The sequence below is a fragment of the Trematomus bernacchii genome, unplaced genomic scaffold (genome assembly GCF_902827165.1).
Source record: "Trematomus bernacchii unplaced genomic scaffold, fTreBer1.1, whole genome shotgun sequence".
In the NCBI taxonomy this organism is placed as follows: Eukaryota; Metazoa; Chordata; class Actinopteri; order Perciformes; family Nototheniidae; genus Trematomus; species Trematomus bernacchii.
In genome coordinates this window covers 4,654,760-4,675,960 of record NW_022987313.1, presented here as the reverse complement: position 1 = coordinate 4,675,960, position 21,201 = coordinate 4,654,760, and the positions used below count along the sequence as shown (strand labels likewise).

Here is a 21,201-nt window from a genome sequence, read left to right as displayed (position 1 = left end):
TACCTCGGCTTCCGTAGAAACTTGTCATTTGTGCGCATGTTCAGTAGTCCCCCTGCATGTTTTCCTGGCTGATGTTGCACTAGACATGTGAATTTCTCAGTGTTTACATTTATTTTCTCTAATTGTAGTCAACTTCTCGGTCACCATGAAGACGAGATTCACCACCATGGATATCAGGGCAGTTATTGCCGAGATCAATGCTAAGTACGTGTTATGTGTTATTGCCAATAGCCAGGTGGCTAAGCTAACTATCGCTCATTTGGATGTTGCTGCTAATGCTGACCAACCATTCATTTATTTGTGCTTTATTCATTCACAGCTACATTGGCATGAGAGTAAACAACGTCTACGACATCGACAACAAGACGTATCTTATCCGACTGCAAAAGTAAGGACAGACAGTTCGAGGAAAACTTGCCTCCAAAAGTTTAAATCCTGTTTCATGTAGCTACTAGCTTTAGAGTAGCAATGCCAAGAAAGCAAATACACTATATCTGTTTTTAAATTGTGATTATATTTACATTACAATTATGCAGTGGTGGCAGTGGCCTTTTCACTGAAATTATATAAGCTCACTATACGTTTTGTATGAACATTCCTATATCTGTCAGCTGGCAAGAAAATGTATAAAGGTGCAATACTGCAATACACAAAAAACCTTGTGGAGTAGAAGTATACAGTATTATGTTCCTCAAAATTGCACAAAAGTACAGAACCTGCTAAATATACATTCTCATATTCCACCTTTCAGTCAGTATGTATAGGCTAACTCAGTGTGTCATTTTTTTCTCAGGCCTGACTTCAAAGCTATTATCCTGATTGAGTCTGGGACTCGTATTCACTCCACAGACTTTGAATGGCCAAAGAACATGATGCCTTCAGGCTTTGCAATGAAAGTATGAACATCTTGTTAATTGAATAACACTGAACAACTTTGTCATGACTGTATAGTATTAATTGTATTGTAGGCTTTTATAATATTTTGTCAGTCAGATTTCACCAAGAATTCCATATACAGTATGTATCAGTAGTGATGGAACTGAGTATTTAAACATCTCTTTCTGTAGTGCCGAAAACACCTGAGGTCACGGCGGTTGACCCAGGTTAAGCAGCTCGGGATTGACAGGATTGTTGACCTCCAGTTTGGCTCAGACGAGGCTGCCTACCACCTGATTATTGAACTGTATGACAGGGTGAGAGAACATTTTGAGATGCACATATTTAACGTTCGATCATATCAGCCCTCTAAACCTGAACCATGACATGTTTTGTGTGTGCATTTGTTGCTCTATTCATATCTATCTGCAGGGAAACGTCATTCTTGTAGACCATGAGTACACCATCCTGAACCTGCTGCGGTTTCGCACAGCGGAGGCAGAAGAGGATGTGAAGATTGCTGTAAGAGAGCGGTACCCTGTGGAGAACGCCCGACCCCCTGAACCTCTCATCAGTTTAGAACGGTAACCACAACTTCACAAGTGCTTGTTAAACTAGATGCGTATCTTTCAGAATTCAGTAAAGATATTATTCTTATACAAAAGTGTTTCTCTCTTTTTGCTTATTCTATGCAGACTCACTGAAATCCTCAGCAAAGCAACTAATGGAGAGCAAGTGAAAAAGGTCCTGAACCCTCACCTTAGTAAGTAGACAGCCCCCAGTTTGAAATGTTTGACTTGAAACAGATACACTTGAGTTTATTTGTTTATCATGTATCAGAAAATCAACAGACTGAACCATGTTTGGTGTTCTTTCCTCACACACTTCTAGCTTATGGAGCCACTCTGATAGAACACAGTTTGATAGAGGCGGGACTGCTGGGCTCTGTCAAAATTGACAGCCAAGTTGATGCTGCCCAAGGTAAGTAGAGGTCACCATTATTCAGTTTTTCTGTAAGCACAGTATTTGATCTAAATGTTTTTTTCAGTTGCACCTAAAATCCTGGAAGCCCTGCAGACTGCAGAAACCTACATGGAGAAGACTGAGAACTTCAGTGGCAAAGTAAAGAGTCTTTCATACAGTATGTACTTATAAGTTCCTTGGGATGTTGTTATAGATGTGTTGTATTCACAAACTCTGCTTTGTTTTGTTCAAGGGCTACATCATTCAAAAGAGTGAGAAGAAACCAAGCTTAACCCCAGGCAAACCCACTGAAGAACTGCTAACGTATGTGTGTTTTGTTTAACACTTGGGTTTGCTATGAACAATTATTTAATTACCGATTAATCTGCTGATTATGTCCTAGATACTTTTATATATTTTCGGTCTATGAGATGTCAGAAAATAGTGAAACATTACAAAGTCAAAGGTGATGTCTTTGTTAGTCCAAAAACTAAAAGTAGCAGAGAAAAGAAGGAAATCTCCACATTTTAAAAACTGAAGACAGTATTTTCTGCAATTTCTGCATGAAACAGTTAATTGATTATCAAAAAAGTTACTACGTTTTGCAGCTCTATTCAATACATTATATGTTACTTAAGCTACCTTTTTCATTTTCATGATGTGTACTTACAGGTATGATGAATTCCACCCATTCCTCTTTGCCCAACATGCAAACAGCCCCTATTTGGAGTTTGATACTTTTGATAAGGTAAATAATGGCATAGCTTCTAATTTGGTTGAGTTTCGTGAGGCCTTGTTTAGAAAAAGATTATTGATCCTTTCTCCTTAACAATGTGAATTCACACCTTTGACAATTATTGGATCTTGATCTACTGTGATCCTCTCACTCAGGCAGTGGACGAGTTCTTTTCTAAGGTGGAGAGTCAGAGGATTGACATGAAGGCCTTGCAGCAGGAGAAACAGGCCATGAAGAAGTTGGACAATGTTAAGAAGGACCATGTGCAGAGACTGGAGGCTTTGCACCAAGTTCAGGTCAGCATCACTGCAATCATTAATGTTGGTGTTGAGAAGAATGCAACAGTAATTCAATTCGACTTTGCTGAAATACATCAAATCTTGTCTGGTGTGTTGCAGGAGGTGGACAGAGTAAAGGGTGAACTTGTGGAGATGAACCTGTCTGTGGTGGAGAGGGCGCTGCAGGTGGTGCGCAGTGCTCTGGCCAATCAGGTGGACTGGACTGAGATCGGGACTATCGTCAAAGACGCACAAGCTGCTGGAGACCCGGTCGCCTGCGCCATCAAGGACCTGAAGCTGAAGACCAACCATATCACCATGCTCTTAAAGTGAGACCATCTGAAATCCCACAAACTGATCTGACTATTGTTAGACCATTATATGCTTATATGTGTCTTTCCCCCCTAGGAACCCCTATGTTTCTGAGGAAGACCAGGAAGAGGAAGAGAAAAAAGATGTGGTGGAGGAAAAAGGGAAGAAAAACAAAAATAAAGACAAAGGACAGAACAAGTTGCAAGGGAACAAGCCCATGCTGGTGGATGTGGATCTTGGCCTATCTGCCTATGCCAATGCCAAAAAGTAGGTTCAAACATAATCCTTAGAACACAGAATTGAGCATTGTGTGTTGCTGTTTTCACAGCTGATGGACTTTGTCATCGTGTTTTTTAGGTACTATGACTTTAAACGCACTGCTGAAAAGAAGGAACATAAAACCATTGAAGCGGCAGGTAAGGTAAGAAAACTGTTTGATTCTACACTCAGGTTTTAGGCAAGAACCAGTCTTTGTTCATATGCAAAGTAGGGATTTATTGCAGTGTAAGTGTTAATGTGATGTATTTATGTCATTCAAGGCTATGAAATCTGCGGAGAAAAAAACACAGAAGACCCTGAAAGAGGTTCAGACTGTGACCACCATTCAGAAGGCCAGGAAAGTCTACTGGTAAGACACACATCACCATTTTGTATTCTACATATTCAGACTTTGATGCAGTATTTTTATATTTACATGACAAGCAGCAGAGTCTTTATTCTGTTAACTGATTCACTTCTTTTGGAAGGTTCGAGAAGTTCTTGTGGTTCATCAGCTCAGAGAATTATCTCATCATCGCAGGAAGAGATCAGCAGCAGAACGAGATTATTGTCAAGCGCTACCTCCGGGCAGGTAATGAATGAACTTAAACACACTCTTTCTTTTTAAGAAAATGAAATTCCTTCCAAACAGATCTAGTTTATCCCCTCATTTATGCCTTTATTTTCTCAGGAGATATCTATGTTCATGCTGACCTCCATGGAGCAACTAGCTGTGTCATCAAAAACCCCTCAGGTAAGCCTTTGCTTTTCCATTCGCTATTTGACCTACAGTTTGTGAACATACTTAATTTTTCCACTCATTTTTGTGTGTCTCCTCCTCTCCATCTTGCTCCCTCAGGTATCCCCGTCCCCCCTCGTACCCTGACAGAAACTGGCACCATGTCTGTGTGCTACAGCGCTGCTTGGGATGCCAAAATCGTCACCAGTGCCTGGTGGGTTTATCATCATCAGGTGAGTCATCCATAGCAGGCCACTAAATATGCTAGCTTGTCATGTTTGTGTGTTATATCACATATAACAATTATAATACTAATATATGTAATTAATATGTATTTATTTAAATGTATTTCACAGTTCCTTTAAATTATAATTAGGCAGAATTATACAAGGTATATTATTGTATGTATTTTACCGCATGCCATTATTTTAGCAAGTTAAATGATTAGAGCTGACGTTATAACAAAGTCACATATTGGCTGCTAACAAGCCAAGAGGTTTGCTGTTAACTTGTGTTTTTTCTTTGATGTTCTGTAATAAGAACTCCACAAAGTCACTTTAACATATTTAATGTTTAATCAATAGGGGCAAATAAAGTATACAAAGAGATCAATGCATTATATCACAGCATTTTAACAACTCTTATTTTCCAATGCACATCTATAAAATAACAAATATAAAACAGATACAGGGTGTTTTATCAGACAGGGGGAATTAAAAGAAAAAAGGATACATGCAGCAAATATACATAAACAATGGATATGATATAGTAGACATGTTTGAATTATTTTTTATTTATAAGCTGTTATATATCTATAATTTGTGTTCAGGTGTCGAAGACTGCTCCCACTGGAGAGTATCTGACCACTGGAAGTTTCATGATCAGAGGTATGACACTGAAATTAAATATGTACACATTTTGTAACACAACACTATGCTGATGTCTAACAAGAGGACCACACATTTGACACGTTTCTCACCAGGAAAGAAAAACTTTCTGCCACCTTCTTACTTGATCATGGGATTTGGATTCCTCTTCAAGGTAAAATACTTCCATGAGCTCCGAGTACATGTCTAACTCTTTGTCTTCAAACGATTAAATGTCAGGCTTGTCTCTTTGCAGGTCGACGAAGACAGCGTGTCTCGGCACCGAGGGGAGAGAAAGGTGAAGACCATAGAGGAGGACATGGAGGACGTCTCATCCAGAGCTGCCGAGCTGTTAGAGGACGGAGAGGAGCTGATAGGTAGAAGACACCAAATGATTCACTCTAATAACTGTGTATGCATAAACTATGATCAGGTTTTAAAGCCGATTGTTTTTGCTTTTGCAGGTGATGACAGCAGTAATGAAGATCAGGGGGAGGAAAGAGCAGCAGGAGATGGAGAGGTGGAAGACAAGATTAAAAAGGCAGATGATGGTGCGAGTGAACTGGCCGCTGTTCCTGAGGAGGAAAACATGGAGGAAGGAGACGGAGACAGCGAGGAGGAGAAGGAGATGAAAACTGAGGAAAGTGAAGAATTCAGCTTTCCAGATACGACCATCTCCCTCTCTCACTTACAGCCCAGCAGGTAATGTTACCTTTACAATGCTAACACTGATGAAATGTAAAGGCCTCGACCAACTTCCAACATTCTTAAATCGTTCCAAATGACAATGTATCTCCTTATTTCTAGGAATACTCAGAACCCTGGCTTTAAAAAGGAAGTGACCACTCAGGTAATTTATTGATATATATTACAACTGTTATATGGAAGTAACATCATAAAGGAATTGATTAATTATTTTCTCTACAGGGGGAAGTAGACTCACAGGTGACGAAACACGTGACTGCGAATCAGAAAAGGTAAATGAATGTAATTCAATATAACAACTTACAGTTAACATGCACTTCTTCCTGTTCAGCACATACAACAGACTTAAGATGCTGTAAGCAACAGATAGTGTTTAGACAGGTGGCTGGTTTTACCAAGTCATATACAGAGGAATGTATTGTGTGTAGCCCTTAGAAATATTTCTGAACTGTCTTTGCTACTAGAGAAGACAAGAAGAAGAAGCAGAAACAGGAAGGTTGCGACACGGAGGAGAAGACTGAGATTCCATCTGCTGGCTCAGCAGTCGATCAGGGATCCAAAGGTGGAGGAGTTCCCTCCCTGCCGCAGCCCAAGAGAGGCCAAAAGGTAAGAGAGGAGTGAGATAAGATCAGATGTTCTGTTCTTAGAACCAGATCAATAACTGTCATACAACGTCAACAATATATAGTGAAAACACACAAAATAGTTAAGAAATTATTTCTCAATGTCAAGATAATGTAAAAAATACCAGTTGTTTAATGACTAAAGTAGTTTAATGACTAAAGTAGTTTAATGAAAGAACCGATCTCTAACCTTAATTCCCTGTGTTGTTTCTGTATTTCTTTCCTGTTGTCACCGCAGAACAAGTTAAAGAAGATCAAGGAGAAGTACAAAGACCAGGATGACGAGGACAGGGAGCTGATGATGCAGCTGCTCGGGGTGAGGATGAAGGTTCAAGGTTCAAGGTTCAAGGTTCTTTATTGTCAATCTGACATAGCTACAGAGTAATTATGCAGTTGAAAATCTTATGTCACAGGCTTCTCCAACAATGCAACATAATAACATAACATAATAACAATAAGAGCATGAGCAATACAAAAATAATAATAGTTATAAAAATGAAATAAAGTTATGATGTGGAATAGTGCAGTATGAGTCTATATACAAGTTATTGGAATGATATATATATATTAGTATATATAATATATAATAATATATAAGTATATAATATTGTATTCCTCTGTATGTCACCTTAAATGGTAGCATATAATACTTCATTACACTTGACAGCTGTCGTGCACATTCCTTGAGTATGGCTTAATAAATAAGTGTCTCTCTTCTGCAGTCAGCCGGTACCCCTAAGGAGGTGAAGGATAAGGGGAAGAAAGGAAAGAAGGGGAAGGGGAAAGACGAAACGGTCAGGAAACCTCCCCCCCAGAAACCACCTCCCAAACCTCGTACTGTGGAGGCTGCAGTGAAAAAAACAGAGACGGGAGGAGAGGAGGGTGATGAGGAGAAACAGCCCGGAGAGGAAGGTCCTGCAGAACAGGAAGACAAGGTACGATGCGCTACCAGGGTCCGAAATGTACTATTTGTCGGTTTTTTGTATAGAATTAGATACTCCTGTATTGCACACATTATGAAACTGAGTAAAAAAACGTTGTTGTCCTGTCTTTCAGGAAGATGATTTGGACCAGGACAACCCCGGAGCAGAGGTGGGTTTATATTGTTAACCATGATATATCTTCTTCAACAATTAAAAGAACGTTTTGGTGATGAGCGTGTTCATTCGGCATGATACCTTTGAATCCACTATTCAGTTTGCTTTTATTTCAGTCTAACTTCAGTTTTTCTTTGTGCTGCCTCAGGAAGCGGAGACTCTGCTCACCTCTCTGTCGGGCCAGCCTCATCCTGAAGACGTGCTGCTGTTCGCGGTGCCAGTCTGCGCTCCATACACCGCCCTTACCAACTACAAGTATGTGCTCAGAACTTTTTTGTGACAGTGAGGTTTGCAGGAGCTAAATGAGTCTGTTGTTTTCCACAGACACAAAGTTAAACTGACTCCAGGGGCCCAGAAGAAAGGAAAAGGTATGAATAGTGATCTATTCTAATATTCATAAAGCTTTAACAGTAGACTGTAAAGTAATAATTGCTTTTATTTATAATTGATTGTCTTTTTGTTCTTACCAGCTGCACGCACTGCAGTTCTCAGCTTCATGAAAGCCAGAGATGCCTCAACCAGAGAAAAAGACCTGCTCCGCAGTGTCAAGGTAATTTTTACTATACATAACTTACTTTGTTTTTTGACTGTTTTATAACATTTGTATGGCACACTATGATTATTTAAGTCATAACATGTAAATTAAGCACTTTCAAGAGTCCCTTGGCTCTTGGAATCTTCATTCCTCATTTTTTTTTTACTAATTTACCAACAATTTATAGAATAAAACAATTGGAAAAAATAATTGAGAGCCTCATCCCGTTTTGCAGGATACTGATCTATCCAGGAACATGCCAGGCAAAGTTAAAGTGTCCGCTCCGAACCTGCTGGCTGCCAAGAAGAAATGAGAGAGGGTTGAACACAACCTGACGGGACTCTGACAACCTTATCTCCATTTCAAGAAGCATCACAGTACAGCTCTCCTGTTGAATATCAATCATTTTATTTTAATTATTGATTGTATTTGTTGACATACAATTTCTTCAAAATGAAAACATGTAAATTAACAAAGCTGAACAGAACACACCTTATGGTATGCATTTATTCTGTGAGTATGAAGTAACAATATGCATTGTGTTGTACGTTACAAAACATCAAGGGAACATTGTGCAAACCAGGCAAAATTCAAACAAAGCCCTACTGACATCAGGCGTTTCAGTGCAGCTTGGCTCAACATCCAATACACTCGCAGTTTTTAAGTTAAAATAAAATGCTACAGGGGCCACTCATGACACTCTTTAAAAGCCTCTTTCAGAAAAAAGAACCCACCACACATTTCCTCACAAATATATAAATACCTCTCTATATATATATATAAATAAAAATTCACATTTCTGTGACTTCAGAGGAGATAGTCTTGCGTAACAAAGCACTAGTTTTAGGTCTGAGATCTTAAATGATCCAGGATTTAGAAAACCTCTATATTAAAGATCAGGCCAAATGTTAAAGCAACAGGCTTCCTCAATCTGCACTGTTAAAGCAAACCTGTTCCAGCCGGTCACCGCTGCGTTTAGTGTTAAGACATTAGTCAGTAAATCAGTTAAACTTCTGAGGAAGACCAGTGAAAATTCTAATTTCAAAAAGCGACTGGCGTTTGTGTAAGGACTGGAACTCTATTGTGGACTCTAGGGTTATCCTACAGGATGTCCGAAAATATTATGGAGGAAAGGGAAGTCCTGCCCCTTTTCAAAACGAAATATTTTTCCAATAACACAATGGGTTTCTTTCAGTGGTTTTCCTGAAAAGCATGAGGGGGATTTTCTGTCTATATTCTAAGTTTAGCAGGTGAATACTACTGCACTGGCACGCACAACATAAACACATTGTTTTACCAAAAAGATAAAAAAGTTATTTTTCAAGCATTAAACAATAAAACCTCACTGGAATCCTAAACACAGAAGCACTGTCATAGTGTCAAGTTTGATCTTAATCAAATGTTTGTTTACAGTACAGAAGTAGCAATCAATTTATCTTAGAACACCGAAATGAAAACCACTTGTATTTTTACCTTTTCAGTTACCTCTCAGAGTAATACAAGTATGCTTAGCAAAGAAATCAGATCAAAGAATAACTCAATTGTAATGCAGGATCTCTACTCTCGCTCACATTAGTGCGTCACTGGCACTGCTTCTCCTCTAAAGGTTTGACTGGCTTTTCAAAGTTTGTATGATGAACAGAAAAGGTAATGAACAGCTATGAGGATGGTCTGACAGCTTGAGTTTGCATCAGTCTGGACCCTCTTCAGACCGTTTCCACAGCTGTTCACTATTGCTTAGAGATTCTTTTTTGAATTGGTTCACACACATTAAACTTATGCTTTAACAGGACTACCTGGTTTGACAATTACACTCATCCATACATACATGTATATTATCCAATCCTCTGGACTGCAGTTTCTCGTAGCCTAGGAGATTCCAGTGTGTTGACGCGTGACATCCTCTGTTTGAGGCTGTTCAGGAGGTGTTTAGGCAAGCAGTCCCAGTAATTAGACAATCGCTCCCTGTGCTGCAGAATGGCCTCCATACAGAACCTAAAGAGCGGGAAAAGGCCATCATAAGTACAAAATAACAAAAGGATAACATTCTGGTGTATATATCAGGGATGCAAACTTGTCACCTTTCGGCGAAATTCGCCGTTTTGATTCCAAAATAGGTCGTTTGTGTGATTCATGTAGATCTGCAATAAAAATATTTTTGGGGTATGGGGGGGGGTCTGGGACCCGGAGTAATCTGCGGCCGCGAGCTGTTATGTGCCATCATGACACGCATGGTGTTCTTTTTTTATATATTATAATGAAGCGGGAGCACAAGTCTTCCTGCCTGTCAGCTCTGCTCATGGATGTATAATAAGGCTCTGCTGCTCCGGGATGAGGGTCTAGCTTCAGCAGCTACATTACCTACGGTGCGTTCGTTAATATTAACTGTGCGGGCACAGACTGGACCGCTGGTTAGAACGGGGTGTTCAGAGCAGAGCTCCCTGTCGGAGCGGCAGAGCGTGATGTGCACTGAAAAGTGTTTCTGTCGCAATATTATTTAATGAATCGTTGAGCTAGCATACATGCATTCAGATCTTGTACTTGAGTACAAGTAGAAGTACTCAGATCTTGTTCTTGAGTAAAAGTAGAAGTACTCAGATCTTGTACTTGAGTAAAAGTAGAAGTACCAGAGTGTAGGAATACTCTGTTACAGTAAAAGTCCTGCATTCAAAATGTTCCTCAAGTAAAAGTAGAAAAGTATTATCATCAAAATATAGTTAAAGTAGCGACAGTAAAAGTAGTCATTGTGCAGATTGGTCCATTTCAGAATAATATATATGATATGTTTTATAATGATTGATCATGAAAGTGTTCTCAAAGCTGGTAAAGGTGCAGCTAGTTTGAATGACTTTGTATACTGCAGGGTAGCTTGTGAATTTACTCCAGGTGGAACTAAAGTCTGATTTAACACTTGATTATATTTCACAGCATTCATCCACATCTGTAAAGTAACTAAAGGTATTAAATACATGTAGTGGAGGAAAAGTACACCATTTACCTCTGAACTGTAGAGGAGAAGAAGAACAAAGTAGCAAAACATTGAAATACTTAAATAAAGTACAAGTATCTCAAAATTGTACCCAAGTATAGTACTTGTTGAGTTTATGAACTTAGTTACTTTACACCACTGGCTATAAAGATAGAAAGACAGCCTTGCACAGAGGCATGAAAATACATTTTCAAAATGCTCAACAGTCCTGCCAAAATTATAAACTGACTGCTACACAATTAAAATAAATGCTTAAATATATTTCTATTAGATGTGACTCTTTGGCGTTTCTGTTATTATTAACTGCTGCTTTAGTTGTTCTGACTGCTAAAATCCTCTGTTATTCCTCATTTTAAAGCCGATATTCCGTGGGGTCGGGGGGCTCGGATCCTTGTCACCTTTTTCATACCTGATGAGTTTGCATCCCTGATATATATATATAGAAGGTTCACACTCACCGAACTAGTGATTTGGGCTGAACGTTCAGAACCAGTAACTCGTTGCTGTGAGCCTGTGGAGTAGAACAAAAAGTTTAGTAAAAGGGATTTCAAAGAATGTAAAAAAAAGTATGTGGACTAAATATTACTTACTGCTCTGTGATGAGACAAAAGGTTGTTGGCACACCCTCCAAACACAAACACCTCTCCATCAGGACCAGAGCATGCTGTGTGCCACAGCCTGAAATACACAGCACAATGTTCACTCACACTGCCACATTAATGAGTGATCATTTGGCTAAAACTTCCTCTACAAAAATCTAAAAAGTGTTGAAAGTAATATGATAGAATTACCTCGGGCTCTCTGTGTGACTGTGTTTGAAAGGCTTCCATTCATTTTTGCTTACATAGTACAGCCAAGCATCACCTGAAAATACAGATAATAACTCTGTGAGACCAGCGATCATTTTGAGGTGACGAGGAAGTATTTGCTACTCAAGAACTAGTGTCAAACTCACTCAGAGTCTCTCTCTCTGTGGTGAAACCTCCAAATAAGAAGATGTGGTCTGGTGACACCGGAGTGAAGGAGTGCCAGGACCGGCCCACAGGACCAGGCTGAGGAACGCTCCTGCGACAACAAAGAGAGTTATGTCAGTTTTGAATATCCACAACAGATGACCTGATATTAAGGTGTTTTTTTTAACTATACTCTTTCCTCTTTGAGAAGAACAAACTTACATTTCATGCCACTCCCATGTGTCCAGGTCAATGTAGTACAGGTCATTTAGTCTGTAGTTCTATTATCCAAAGGAGATGGGCGTTAGAATTCATTATTTGATCGTAAACAGGTAGGTATGAGAAGAATTTACAACAAAGATGCAAAACCACACCCAACGCGAGAAATTCTAGTTTTTCCTTACCTTGTATCGTCCCCCGAACACGTAGCCTCGGTTACCAACTGTGGCACAAGCATGAGCCGCTCTGGGTGATGGGGCGTTTCCCTACATCAGGCCATATTAACAGAGTAAAATTGGTTTAAAAATCAGTTATTACCACGCGAGGGTCTAAGAGTAGCAATAAAATAACAACTTCCCATTATTATTTTTTTAAGGAGGAGGCTGTTTGAACAAAATGATTTGGTTTTGTTTGCTGTAGGCAGAGAGTTGAGTGTGTGATGAAGTTGTGTGAGGTGATATTGTTAGTCAGTGCTTGTGTTTACCCTGGTGTTGGGCTGGCTCCATGTTGATGTCTCAAGGTCCAGGATGTGGATGTGGTTGTTCCAGCCTCTTCCAGGGATGTCCCACTGCAGTAGCAAACCAAAAAACACATTTATTTAGAATATTATAAAACTGTGTCTTTACAAGGGAAGAAAAGAGCAGCCTTTTAAATATTTTATATTATATTAAATACGGTATATATTTGTTTACCACGAGTGAAGATGATTCATCATACTCAAAAGTCCCTTGCTGTGTTCCTTGCGGAGCGTAGCCGTAGCCCCCAAAGAATATGAGTCTAGAAACAATAGCAGACAAAAATCACTTAAATATCTCCACAAAGATAACAATCTGTGCTTACTATTGCAAATTCATTATTTTGTATTTACCATTAATACTATGGTTAATCGTTTCACATGGCTGAAACTTGATAGCCACTTAACATACAGATGTAGCTCATTTGTGCTAAAAGACTAGATTTAGTTTGATAACAAAATATACCACAATATTGGTTTTGATTGGTCTAACATGTTGGAATCTTATGGTCTTGTAGTTAATGAGATACAACCCTTTTATTATCAAACTATATTCTTTCTATGGGCACATAGGATTTCTGTTGTTTCCTAAAATATAGTGGGATAGTAAAAAGCTCCTAATCCAGCCACTACAATTTGACTGATTTTGAACATTTATTCAGATGTTGCATAAGCACAGAGAACACATTCATCTTAACAGCAACATCCAAGAGAAAAAAGGCAGTCATCACTAACCTGTTTTTCTGAACCCAGCACCCTAGCTTGTCTTTGCAGGATGGAGGGGGTCCTTTAAGATCCCTCATTTCCTCCCAAACAAGCACGGGGGCTCTCAGGGGCAGGCGGTATATCTGCAAAGCACAGCACAAAATACAGGAGTTCTGAAACATAATCTCAGACAGCAGGCTGACCTGCTCGAGGGTCTTTTGATTTAAAACAAAATGACAGAGGACATTAACTAATGTAACACACAAACTGTACCCTGTTAGTGTTCCCTCTGGCGTGATGACCTCCAAATAAGTAGAGGACTCCATCAACACACACCCCACAGCTGCCCGACCTGGACGTTTGCAGATTACCTCCGGCTGCATGCTTTGTCCTGTGAACATTTAGAGTTTTATGTTATTTATGGCCCATGACTATTGCATCAATATACAATTTAAATATAAAAGCAATTACCATACTCCTGACTCCATGTTGTATGTCCAGATCTCGTTTTTTCGGCAGATACAAGTCAAAGAATCCATGGTTTTGAGCATTCTTGTACAGAGGGAGAACACAATGATATTTGTATAAATATGCTGTGTTTTTTTAGGAATTTTTTCCAGAGCTGTAGTGTAAGAGTATACATTTAGTCAAATACTTCACTTAAGTTCAACTTTCAGGTACTTGAACTTTACTAGATTATTATTATTTCATGGCACATTCTACTTCTACTTTCAAGGCAATAATTTAACTTGTAAAATATATATATATTAATTCCTCTGCCACTGCATGTATCTAATAAAGCTCCTTACCTTGTATCCACCCCAAACATACATGATGTTTCTGTCAACCACTGCTATATGACCACTGCGCTCAGCTGGTGTATCCACCTCAAACGTTTCAGATACTTCAGTGTCCAAAGGCTGTTCCTCCTCCACCTCCTCCGCCTCCTCCTCTTCCTCCTCCTCATCCTCTTCGTCCTCATCCATATCATCGTTTACCATCCAAGCAAACAGTCTCTCTTCTTCATCTCTGTCTGAGTCATTGTCATCCTCTCCGGCTGGCTGGTCTCCAATGTCTTCCTCCATCTCTGCCACTCTCTCTGCCATGTCAGTCTGTACTGTCTCCTGTCAGTGAGAAAGTGAGAAAGAGAAACCTTCTAAGTAACTGCTGATAGGGTTTCTTTAATCAGCTATTATTAATGTGAATCTGCAAAGTAACTAAAGATATTAAATAAATGTAGTGGAGTAAAAGCACAGTGTTTACCTCTGATTTGTAGTGGGGTAGAAGTAAAAGTAGCAAAACGTTTAAATACTCAAGTAAAGTAGTCCGTCAAAATGGTACTGAAGTACAGTAGTATTGTCTCTTTCTTACTGATATTGTTTCAGTTAATTTAAGACAATAGACCAGATAATGTTAGCTGGCAGCTCGTTAACTGCTGACCTACTGTGTTAGCTTAACTATTTAAGATACTAAAACATTGTTGGTGGTTAGCTTCGCTTCCAAATAAGAGAGGGGACGAACTATAGTCCTAAATTATGATATATTTGATAAAAATGCCCAAAATGACTGGCCACAATTGTAGCAAGCCCGAAACAGCTGTTCATCAGTTAAAACGGTTAGCCTGGGTAACAAAGCGTCTGTTAACTTGAACATACAAAACACTCCGACTATTCAGTGCAATACACGCGCAAAAATTATATTGTTCACGTTGGTGTCGAAGCTAACCTATACATCATTAGTAGTTAGGGGTAAGAAATAAGCTCGCCAGCAGTTACCTTGTATTGTAAGATGTTTGTTTTTCCTGCAAATTCAAAAGAGGTACGCCATGTATTTGAGGTCATCACAAGCATTCTGGGGGCACGACCGGAAGTTGTCGTCTTCTTAAAGACGCCATCTTGGTAAGGTCGGAATAAAAACAAATGAAAACTGCTACCCATCTTTGTTCTTCTAACTGGTGGGCTTTATGGTTTTAACACGCACCTGGTATCCGATATCGTACAAAAATGATAAACACTATGTAGGCCTACTATTAATTAATCCATGAAGAGAGTCTCGAAGAAATCGTAGTTTAAAAGATGTTGACAAGTGATTTTCAAAGTAAAGGTCTTTACTTTGTTAACCCCCCTTGATTTTTAGAGTATTAAGATCCTGTTTTGGTAAGCTGAAATATATATATATATATATTCTATTAAAAAATTCTATTAAAAAAATATGTTATTCGTTTTGTGAAAGACACAACACAATATACATTTACTAGACACATATTAACAATATGTGCACCATTTTGACACAGAATTCCCATAAAACAGTGTGATTGACACCAATTAAATTAGCAACTACATGGATTCTGAATTTGTTATCTATAATAATATATAATATGTTAGATTAGAATGTTGGCCACAGACCCCACTTTGAAAATCCACCTACCTAACCCCAAATACTTGAAAGGCAGACTATAGTTTTTGAGGTATCTCAAAGAAAGACTGATCATCGTGCATACACAAATATGTCAGGTATCCAGTTTCAAGAATAAAATCTTTATTATTCATGACAGATCATACACAGATGCATACAGAAAACTACAGAGATTTGTCACCAAACTATTTAAAACACACAGTATAATACATAAGCAATGTACAAAACGATTTTGACGGATCCCCTTCTGTATCCATTTACTTCCTTTAGAGTCCTTGAAGTTTGCTGTGAACACACAAGAACACAACTGATTAGTATAAGCATTACTGATGGTCAATACTATAGTTTTCTGTTATGAAAGATCTCAAGTAACAAGTTTAACCTAAAAAAAACATCCTACCTGTCCTCAATAGTTCTGCTGGCTGGGTAGTACACCTTAAATGTGAAGCCACTTTTTGGGAACGAACCCTGTAGAAACAGATTATTTACAAATGATATAAGTGACAAAATACAATAGAAATTCAAATATCATTTTCTGTCAAAGGACCACTGTTTCTTCTCACCGGGTTGACACACAGGCAGTCTGTGTTTTTGATGCTGAATGGGTCGTATTTGTCTGCGAAGATGATGACATCAGGGATTGGGTATACCCGCAGGGAGTAGTCGTACGCCCAGAATACGGGACTGACATACAGAGGCAGTGGAGTCAAGTGACCCTGGGATAGGATGGTCTTAACAAACTGCGAAGAGGACGAGTAAATGACAAGATCATTTATTTTAGAAAAATAAAAGGACAATTCACATTTGTTTTGTCAGAAAGGAGACCAAGTTGGATAATTTACCAATATCTTTGCAGCAACTACTCTATGCTTCAGTTCACTCGGTAAGAATGTTTTTCAAAGAAGCTGAAACTCACATGGTTTGGAATGTCCAGATTGTTATTGGGCAACCGGACACAGTTCCTGCACATCTTGTTGACCAGGTCTTCTCTGATAATGACGATCTCCTGGGTGCAGTACTGGATCCTGACAGGAAAAACAAAGCAGTTGGAGCTAGAACAGTCGAGTACTTTAAAATGTCAAGGTACCAGTCAAAAACATTCTCAAAGACATACAAATCAACCTTGAGTACACCACAACCCTGATCATTCTCCATAAAAGACTGTTACCTGCATGGGTTAGTAGTGAACACTGAAAATGGCACCCTCTCTCTGAAATCCTCCGTGATGTGATCTGCCAAGGGAGGCCTAAGAAAAACATATGTAACAACATTTGTCCAAATCACTGAACAAAATTCACATAATTCTATTAAAAAGCTGATGTTTCTGAATGTTTACCGTGGCAGGATGGTGCCAGGACCGGGGTCTTCTGGGCCAGGAACAAACACAAAGCGACAACTGCAGGACAATTGCAAACAAAATTCAAGTCAAACTTATTGAAACGTAAAAATTGAATAGTGCAGGAGTGTATTGTGTTATCTACATGAGCTTCCTTATGCACATGCACAAAAGAAACAAGACCTACTCAATAGCACTACTATGGGTCACTATAGGGAACCTTAAAACAATAACCAGAGCAGAATAGAGGAAGAACTCTGAGATCCTACCTGCTGTGAATGCTGGGGTATGAACATATAGCATCAGCAAGCGTCTTCAATGACTCTAAAACAGAAAAACAAATTAGATTCCTGAATACTTTCTATTCATCATTCAAAAATCTGTAGTTTGTTTGAAGTGATGAAGACCCAAAAGTCTCACCTTTGAGAGATTTGATCTGTGTTTTTCCATATGGGGCAGACGAGAAGTTTCCACAAAAAATGAAACAGGTAGGAGGCATCGTAGCATAGCCTGTAAGAAAAAACAAAAAGCAAGGCTAAGTGGGATTGATGTCTCATAAAGTGCATATATGGGACATGTGAAGTCTATGATGCAACACCAGACCTGAGAACATGACATTGAGCTTCTCCATCACTTCAACGCTGTCTAGCCACACATCAGAGACAATGACAAACATGGCGTCTTCATTCTCTGCCTCCAGCTGCTTTAGCTTGGCTGAGGCCTTCACTGAGGTGGTGGATGGACCGCCAAAGAAGTTGAGATTGCCGTAGTATGCTCTGGAAATAAAGCAAGGAGCATCAGTGACTAACTGTTCTTACACATACATTTTTGTTCTTTTTAAATAAACAATTTAGAGTTAAGTGCCCTGTACAAGCGAACTCAAACAGAAATCAGGGGAGTTGCAACAAACTTTGAATGCCAATTTTAATATCTTGTGAGTAATAAACATATATGTTGTAAACATCCCAGTGCTATTATATTTGGTTAAAAGCGTTATCATCGTTAAAGATTACTGTCGTTATTACAGACAGTTTCAATACTCTTGATTGAAAAAATAATAATGATGTTGGCCTTCACCTTAGTTTAATGACGATTTCACCGCATATCAACAACAAGGTAAAACAACCTCACAGATGTCATACTAGATTCTTCTTTCGCTTTGGGGTTATTTTAAAATGTGAAAAGCTACAGATGAACTCCCATGTCTATCAGGTTGCACAAATCTCTACTGACAGCTCACTGATTATTCTTGTGATTAAATGTTTTCTTAAAACCGTTTTCCATCCACTGACCTTGTGCCTGATGACGACTCTGTTGGTGGAAACCCAAAGCCATTGACGTGGAAAACCGAGTCCTCGTACCAACCTGCAGGACAAAGGGGACAACTTTCCTTCTAATAATGTTTGTGATAATACTTTATATTTTTAAATATTAAATCATCTTTTTGTATTTTCAATAATGCCATTTTTAGAATGAGTTGATGTCTTACCCTCTGCCAGCACAAAGCAGGATTCTGTGTACAGGCCATTATGAAACTGGTGCGACTCTAGTTAAAGAATTCAACCATTTTAAAAGCATTGTATATTGATCAATACAAATTTGTTTTTGATGACCAGCTAATACAAAGATTTTGAAAGGATATTGCTTTGGACATGTCCAGTTGTACTGTTCCACTTAGGTCCTCCAGGTAAAATTTACCCTGAAAAGAAATTAAGAAAAGTTTAAGAAACTAGTTGAAAATATAAAATGTACTGAAGAACAGACAGGAAGCTTTTTCTCCCCAAGTCACCTCTTTCAGTTGTGTGATCATCCCCAGTACGATCACTTCTCCCAGTTTAGCTGTGCTGCCAAGCAGTGCTTCAATTGTCTTGAGCTAGAACATACAAATGAAAAATGAAAACAATCTGTTAGTCAAATGCAAAACATTAGGATGTGTTTTATTTTCTAGTAGTGTTTTAAGATGCGTTACCTGAAACTTGTTTTGACCCTCTTCAACAGCAGCTCCTATTGCAGGAGGGGTGAAGAGCTGGTGCCGATGTATACGCTACAAAACAATAGGTCTGTATTAATACAACGTGCAAGCTACGCACACTGGACTGGCAGCAAAGACAGTGAATCCAATTTGATAAAGACAGACTCACTGACCTGTTGCAAGATGGTGTAGCGCTCCCTGAAGAACTCAGCTTTGTCTCTGGCCAAACCACACAGACTGGATGCTGTATGGCTTGTCATACTGATGCTGAAGGAAAAAAGCCACAAAAAAAAAAAACTTTAACAACTTTGTCTGCAATATATGTAAGTATGTAAACTAGGTCTTACATCAGCAGCAAAAAGGTAATAAATATAATTCTGGGATTATTTGTACACAAACAACAAAGAAACTGATTAACTCACGGTACAAATTTCTTCCGCTCCGAACTGTAAATGTATCTGGGCACATCAAAGGCTCCAATGATGTTGAAAACATTATCTCTGGAAGGGAGTTTTAACAACTTTTAGGCAAATATGTAGTTTGTAAATGTATTATGATCAGTAAATCAAATAGAAACACTTACATGTTTTCATCACAAGACTGAGTGCAATCCTGAACAGCACTCTCCACCACAGACAGCTCTATCATGTTAGAGGACACTGTTGGGAAAAACAAACAGCGGTCACAACTTGCAAACAAACTTCAGGTAAACATAAAAACACATTAGGTACTGCTGCAGAAGATTCTGCACGAGGGTTGACTGCCTCTTGTCTCTCATACTGACTGCTTGCCAGAGTTTTGTAAGTCTAAGCGAGCTCTGCTGGACAATGTCTAATGTGATGAAACCATCCTGTTAGTGTTCCACCCTTGTGCATGTTAGACAACATATACACATATGTATGTTATAAGATGAAAATCTGCCAGGCTCTAAAACAAACAGAGATTTTTTGAGACAGGTAGTTCTGTACACTTACATGGTTGCTTTTCCACTGCATCCAGGACCTTTTCAATAATGTCATCCAGTTCAGTGGCATTGACAGACTCCAGGACCTCCAGTAGGTATTTGCTGGCTTCACTGGAGCACAAAAACCATGCATGTAAAAACAAGAAAAAATGCGTGTTTCTTACTTTTGACTGCTTATATGAAAGCAAACTAATAAAGAGTTTCCCAGAGAAAATGTGTGTGTGCTTTCGATAACAAATATCCCAGAAAACATTTATGACTTCTATATTTTGCCCAATTTTGCTTAAGAAATAGACTGCAATGTTTTCAAAATGTTCATATTAGACGATATTTTGTATTTAAGCTGGAGCATAGAAAGAGTCACCCTAAGTGTAAACATGAAATAAGTTTATCTTTCAGTATGATCGTATTTGATGAAAGCAGCGGAGGTAATCCCTGCAACCAGGTTCATTAACCTTAAATTGATCTTTTTCTATTTTCTACATAAGCACCAAGGGGATGTTTCAGTAGAAGTTAAAGTGCTGAAATTGGACATACTTAGTAGAAGTGGAATCACTGCAGAAATGTATACTAACGGTGGGGGACTAAAAGCAGTTGAAATATCTTAAGAGTTGTTACTGTTTATTGTCACGTCAAGTGGTTTAAGGTAGACCTGACGATACAAAACCATTGCCCACATTAAGTTACATTTCCAGGTTGTCACTGCCATAACATTAGACAGACAGAGTAGACCGCTTCCAGACCATCGCTGCCTTTGAGGCGACAGATATCTTGTATGAACAGCAGTAACGTTACAACATTAACAAAACGGTTTAATATGATTAAAATACATACGGTCGAAGTATAAGTCCCCGCATCTTGAAGCCAGCGGACACTTTTGTCTTAATTTTGCGAGCAACATCCATGGTTGTTACAATGAAGCGTCTCTGTTGTCACTGTTCGACTCAAGATTTGGCGCTAAATGTCAACTTCCGCATGTATTTCATCACTTCCGCTGACGAACCACGCACAGCCCTCTGTACCAAAGATACAGAGCAGCCCCACAGATTGGACCTTTAATATACAGTCTGTGGATTGGACCCACACATGTTTTTTTTAATCTTAAAAAAGGTTATAATTAAATTAAATAAAAGTAATAATAAAATA

At 38.9% G+C, this 21,201-nt stretch overlaps 3 protein-coding genes across 3 annotated transcripts; 1 reads left to right on the top strand and 2 right to left on the bottom strand.

Annotated features, from left to right (window-relative positions):
* Positions 1-42: 42 nt before the first annotated feature.
* Positions 43-8,479, top strand: LOC117483278 (nuclear export mediator factor NEMF-like). The gene is made up of 32 exons (XM_034131580.1): positions 43-204; positions 320-388; positions 794-896; positions 1,068-1,193; positions 1,309-1,460; positions 1,572-1,639; positions 1,768-1,857; positions 1,925-1,998; positions 2,093-2,163; positions 2,512-2,587; positions 2,731-2,871; positions 2,974-3,182; positions 3,262-3,432; positions 3,523-3,586; positions 3,705-3,793; positions 3,912-4,015; positions 4,115-4,177; positions 4,283-4,395; positions 4,992-5,049; positions 5,145-5,203; positions 5,285-5,405; positions 5,493-5,730; positions 5,836-5,878; positions 5,956-6,005; positions 6,198-6,339; positions 6,595-6,672; positions 7,079-7,291; positions 7,413-7,448; positions 7,602-7,708; positions 7,778-7,821; positions 7,924-8,003; positions 8,224-8,479. The coding sequence occupies exons 1-32, from the start codon at positions 146-148 to the stop codon at positions 8,299-8,301; spliced, it is 3,189 nt and encodes a 1,062-aa protein (XP_033987471.1). The 5' UTR covers positions 43-145; the 3' UTR covers positions 8,302-8,479.
* On the bottom strand, positions 8,380-15,209 carry klhdc2 (kelch domain containing 2). Its single transcript, XM_034131697.1, is given in 15 exon segments — positions 8,380-9,983; positions 11,436-11,488; positions 11,568-11,655; positions 11,769-11,841; positions 11,933-12,042; positions 12,153-12,211; positions 12,335-12,415; positions 12,634-12,717; positions 12,842-12,926; positions 13,399-13,511; positions 13,642-13,759; positions 13,840-13,874; positions 13,876-13,920; positions 14,178-14,492; positions 15,144-15,209. Coding segments are annotated over 15 exon segments (1,485 nt in total). The 3' UTR covers positions 8,380-9,823.
* Positions 15,210-15,891: 682 nt separating this feature from the next.
* pole2 (polymerase (DNA directed), epsilon 2) lies at positions 15,892-20,998 on the bottom strand. Its single transcript, XM_034131465.1, has 19 exons — positions 20,890-20,998; positions 20,066-20,166; positions 19,675-19,750; positions 19,514-19,591; positions 19,265-19,358; positions 19,089-19,163; positions 18,909-18,992; positions 18,762-18,818; positions 18,609-18,657; positions 18,412-18,484; positions 17,723-17,895; positions 17,540-17,629; positions 17,389-17,443; positions 17,120-17,179; positions 16,952-17,029; positions 16,700-16,808; positions 16,347-16,523; positions 16,184-16,251; positions 15,892-16,068 (listed from the first exon to the last, which is right to left on the bottom strand). Exons 1-19 carry the CDS (start codon positions 20,958-20,960, stop codon positions 16,050-16,052), a joined length of 1,587 nt encoding a protein of 528 aa, XP_033987356.1. The 5' UTR covers positions 20,961-20,998; the 3' UTR covers positions 15,892-16,049.
* Positions 20,999-21,201: the final 203 nt, after the last annotated feature.

Excerpts from the sequence above, each read along its gene's own strand:
- LOC117483278 (XM_034131580.1), top strand. The coding sequence starts at position 146 with ATGAAGACGAGATTCACCACCATGGATATCAGGGCAGTTATTGCCGAG. Across the intron at positions 205-319 it reads ATTGCCGAGATCAATGCTAA|CTACATTGGCATGAGAGTAA; the intron begins GTACGTGTTATG and ends ATTCATTCACAG. Across the intron at positions 7,449-7,601 it reads AGGACAACCCCGGAGCAGAG|GAAGCGGAGACTCTGCTCAC; the intron begins GTGGGTTTATAT and ends GTGCTGCCTCAG.
- pole2 (XM_034131465.1), bottom strand. The coding sequence starts at position 20,960 with ATGGATGTTGCTCGCAAAATTAAGACAAAAGTGTCCGCTGGCTTCAAG. Across the intron at positions 19,592-19,674 it reads CAGTCTTGTGATGAAAACAT|AGATAATGTTTTCAACATCA; the intron begins GTAAGTGTTTCT and ends ACTCCCTTCCAG. Across the intron at positions 18,658-18,761 it reads AACTGGACATGTCCAAAGCA|CAGTTTCATAATGGCCTGTA; the intron begins ATATCCTTTCAA and ends CTAGAGTCGCAC.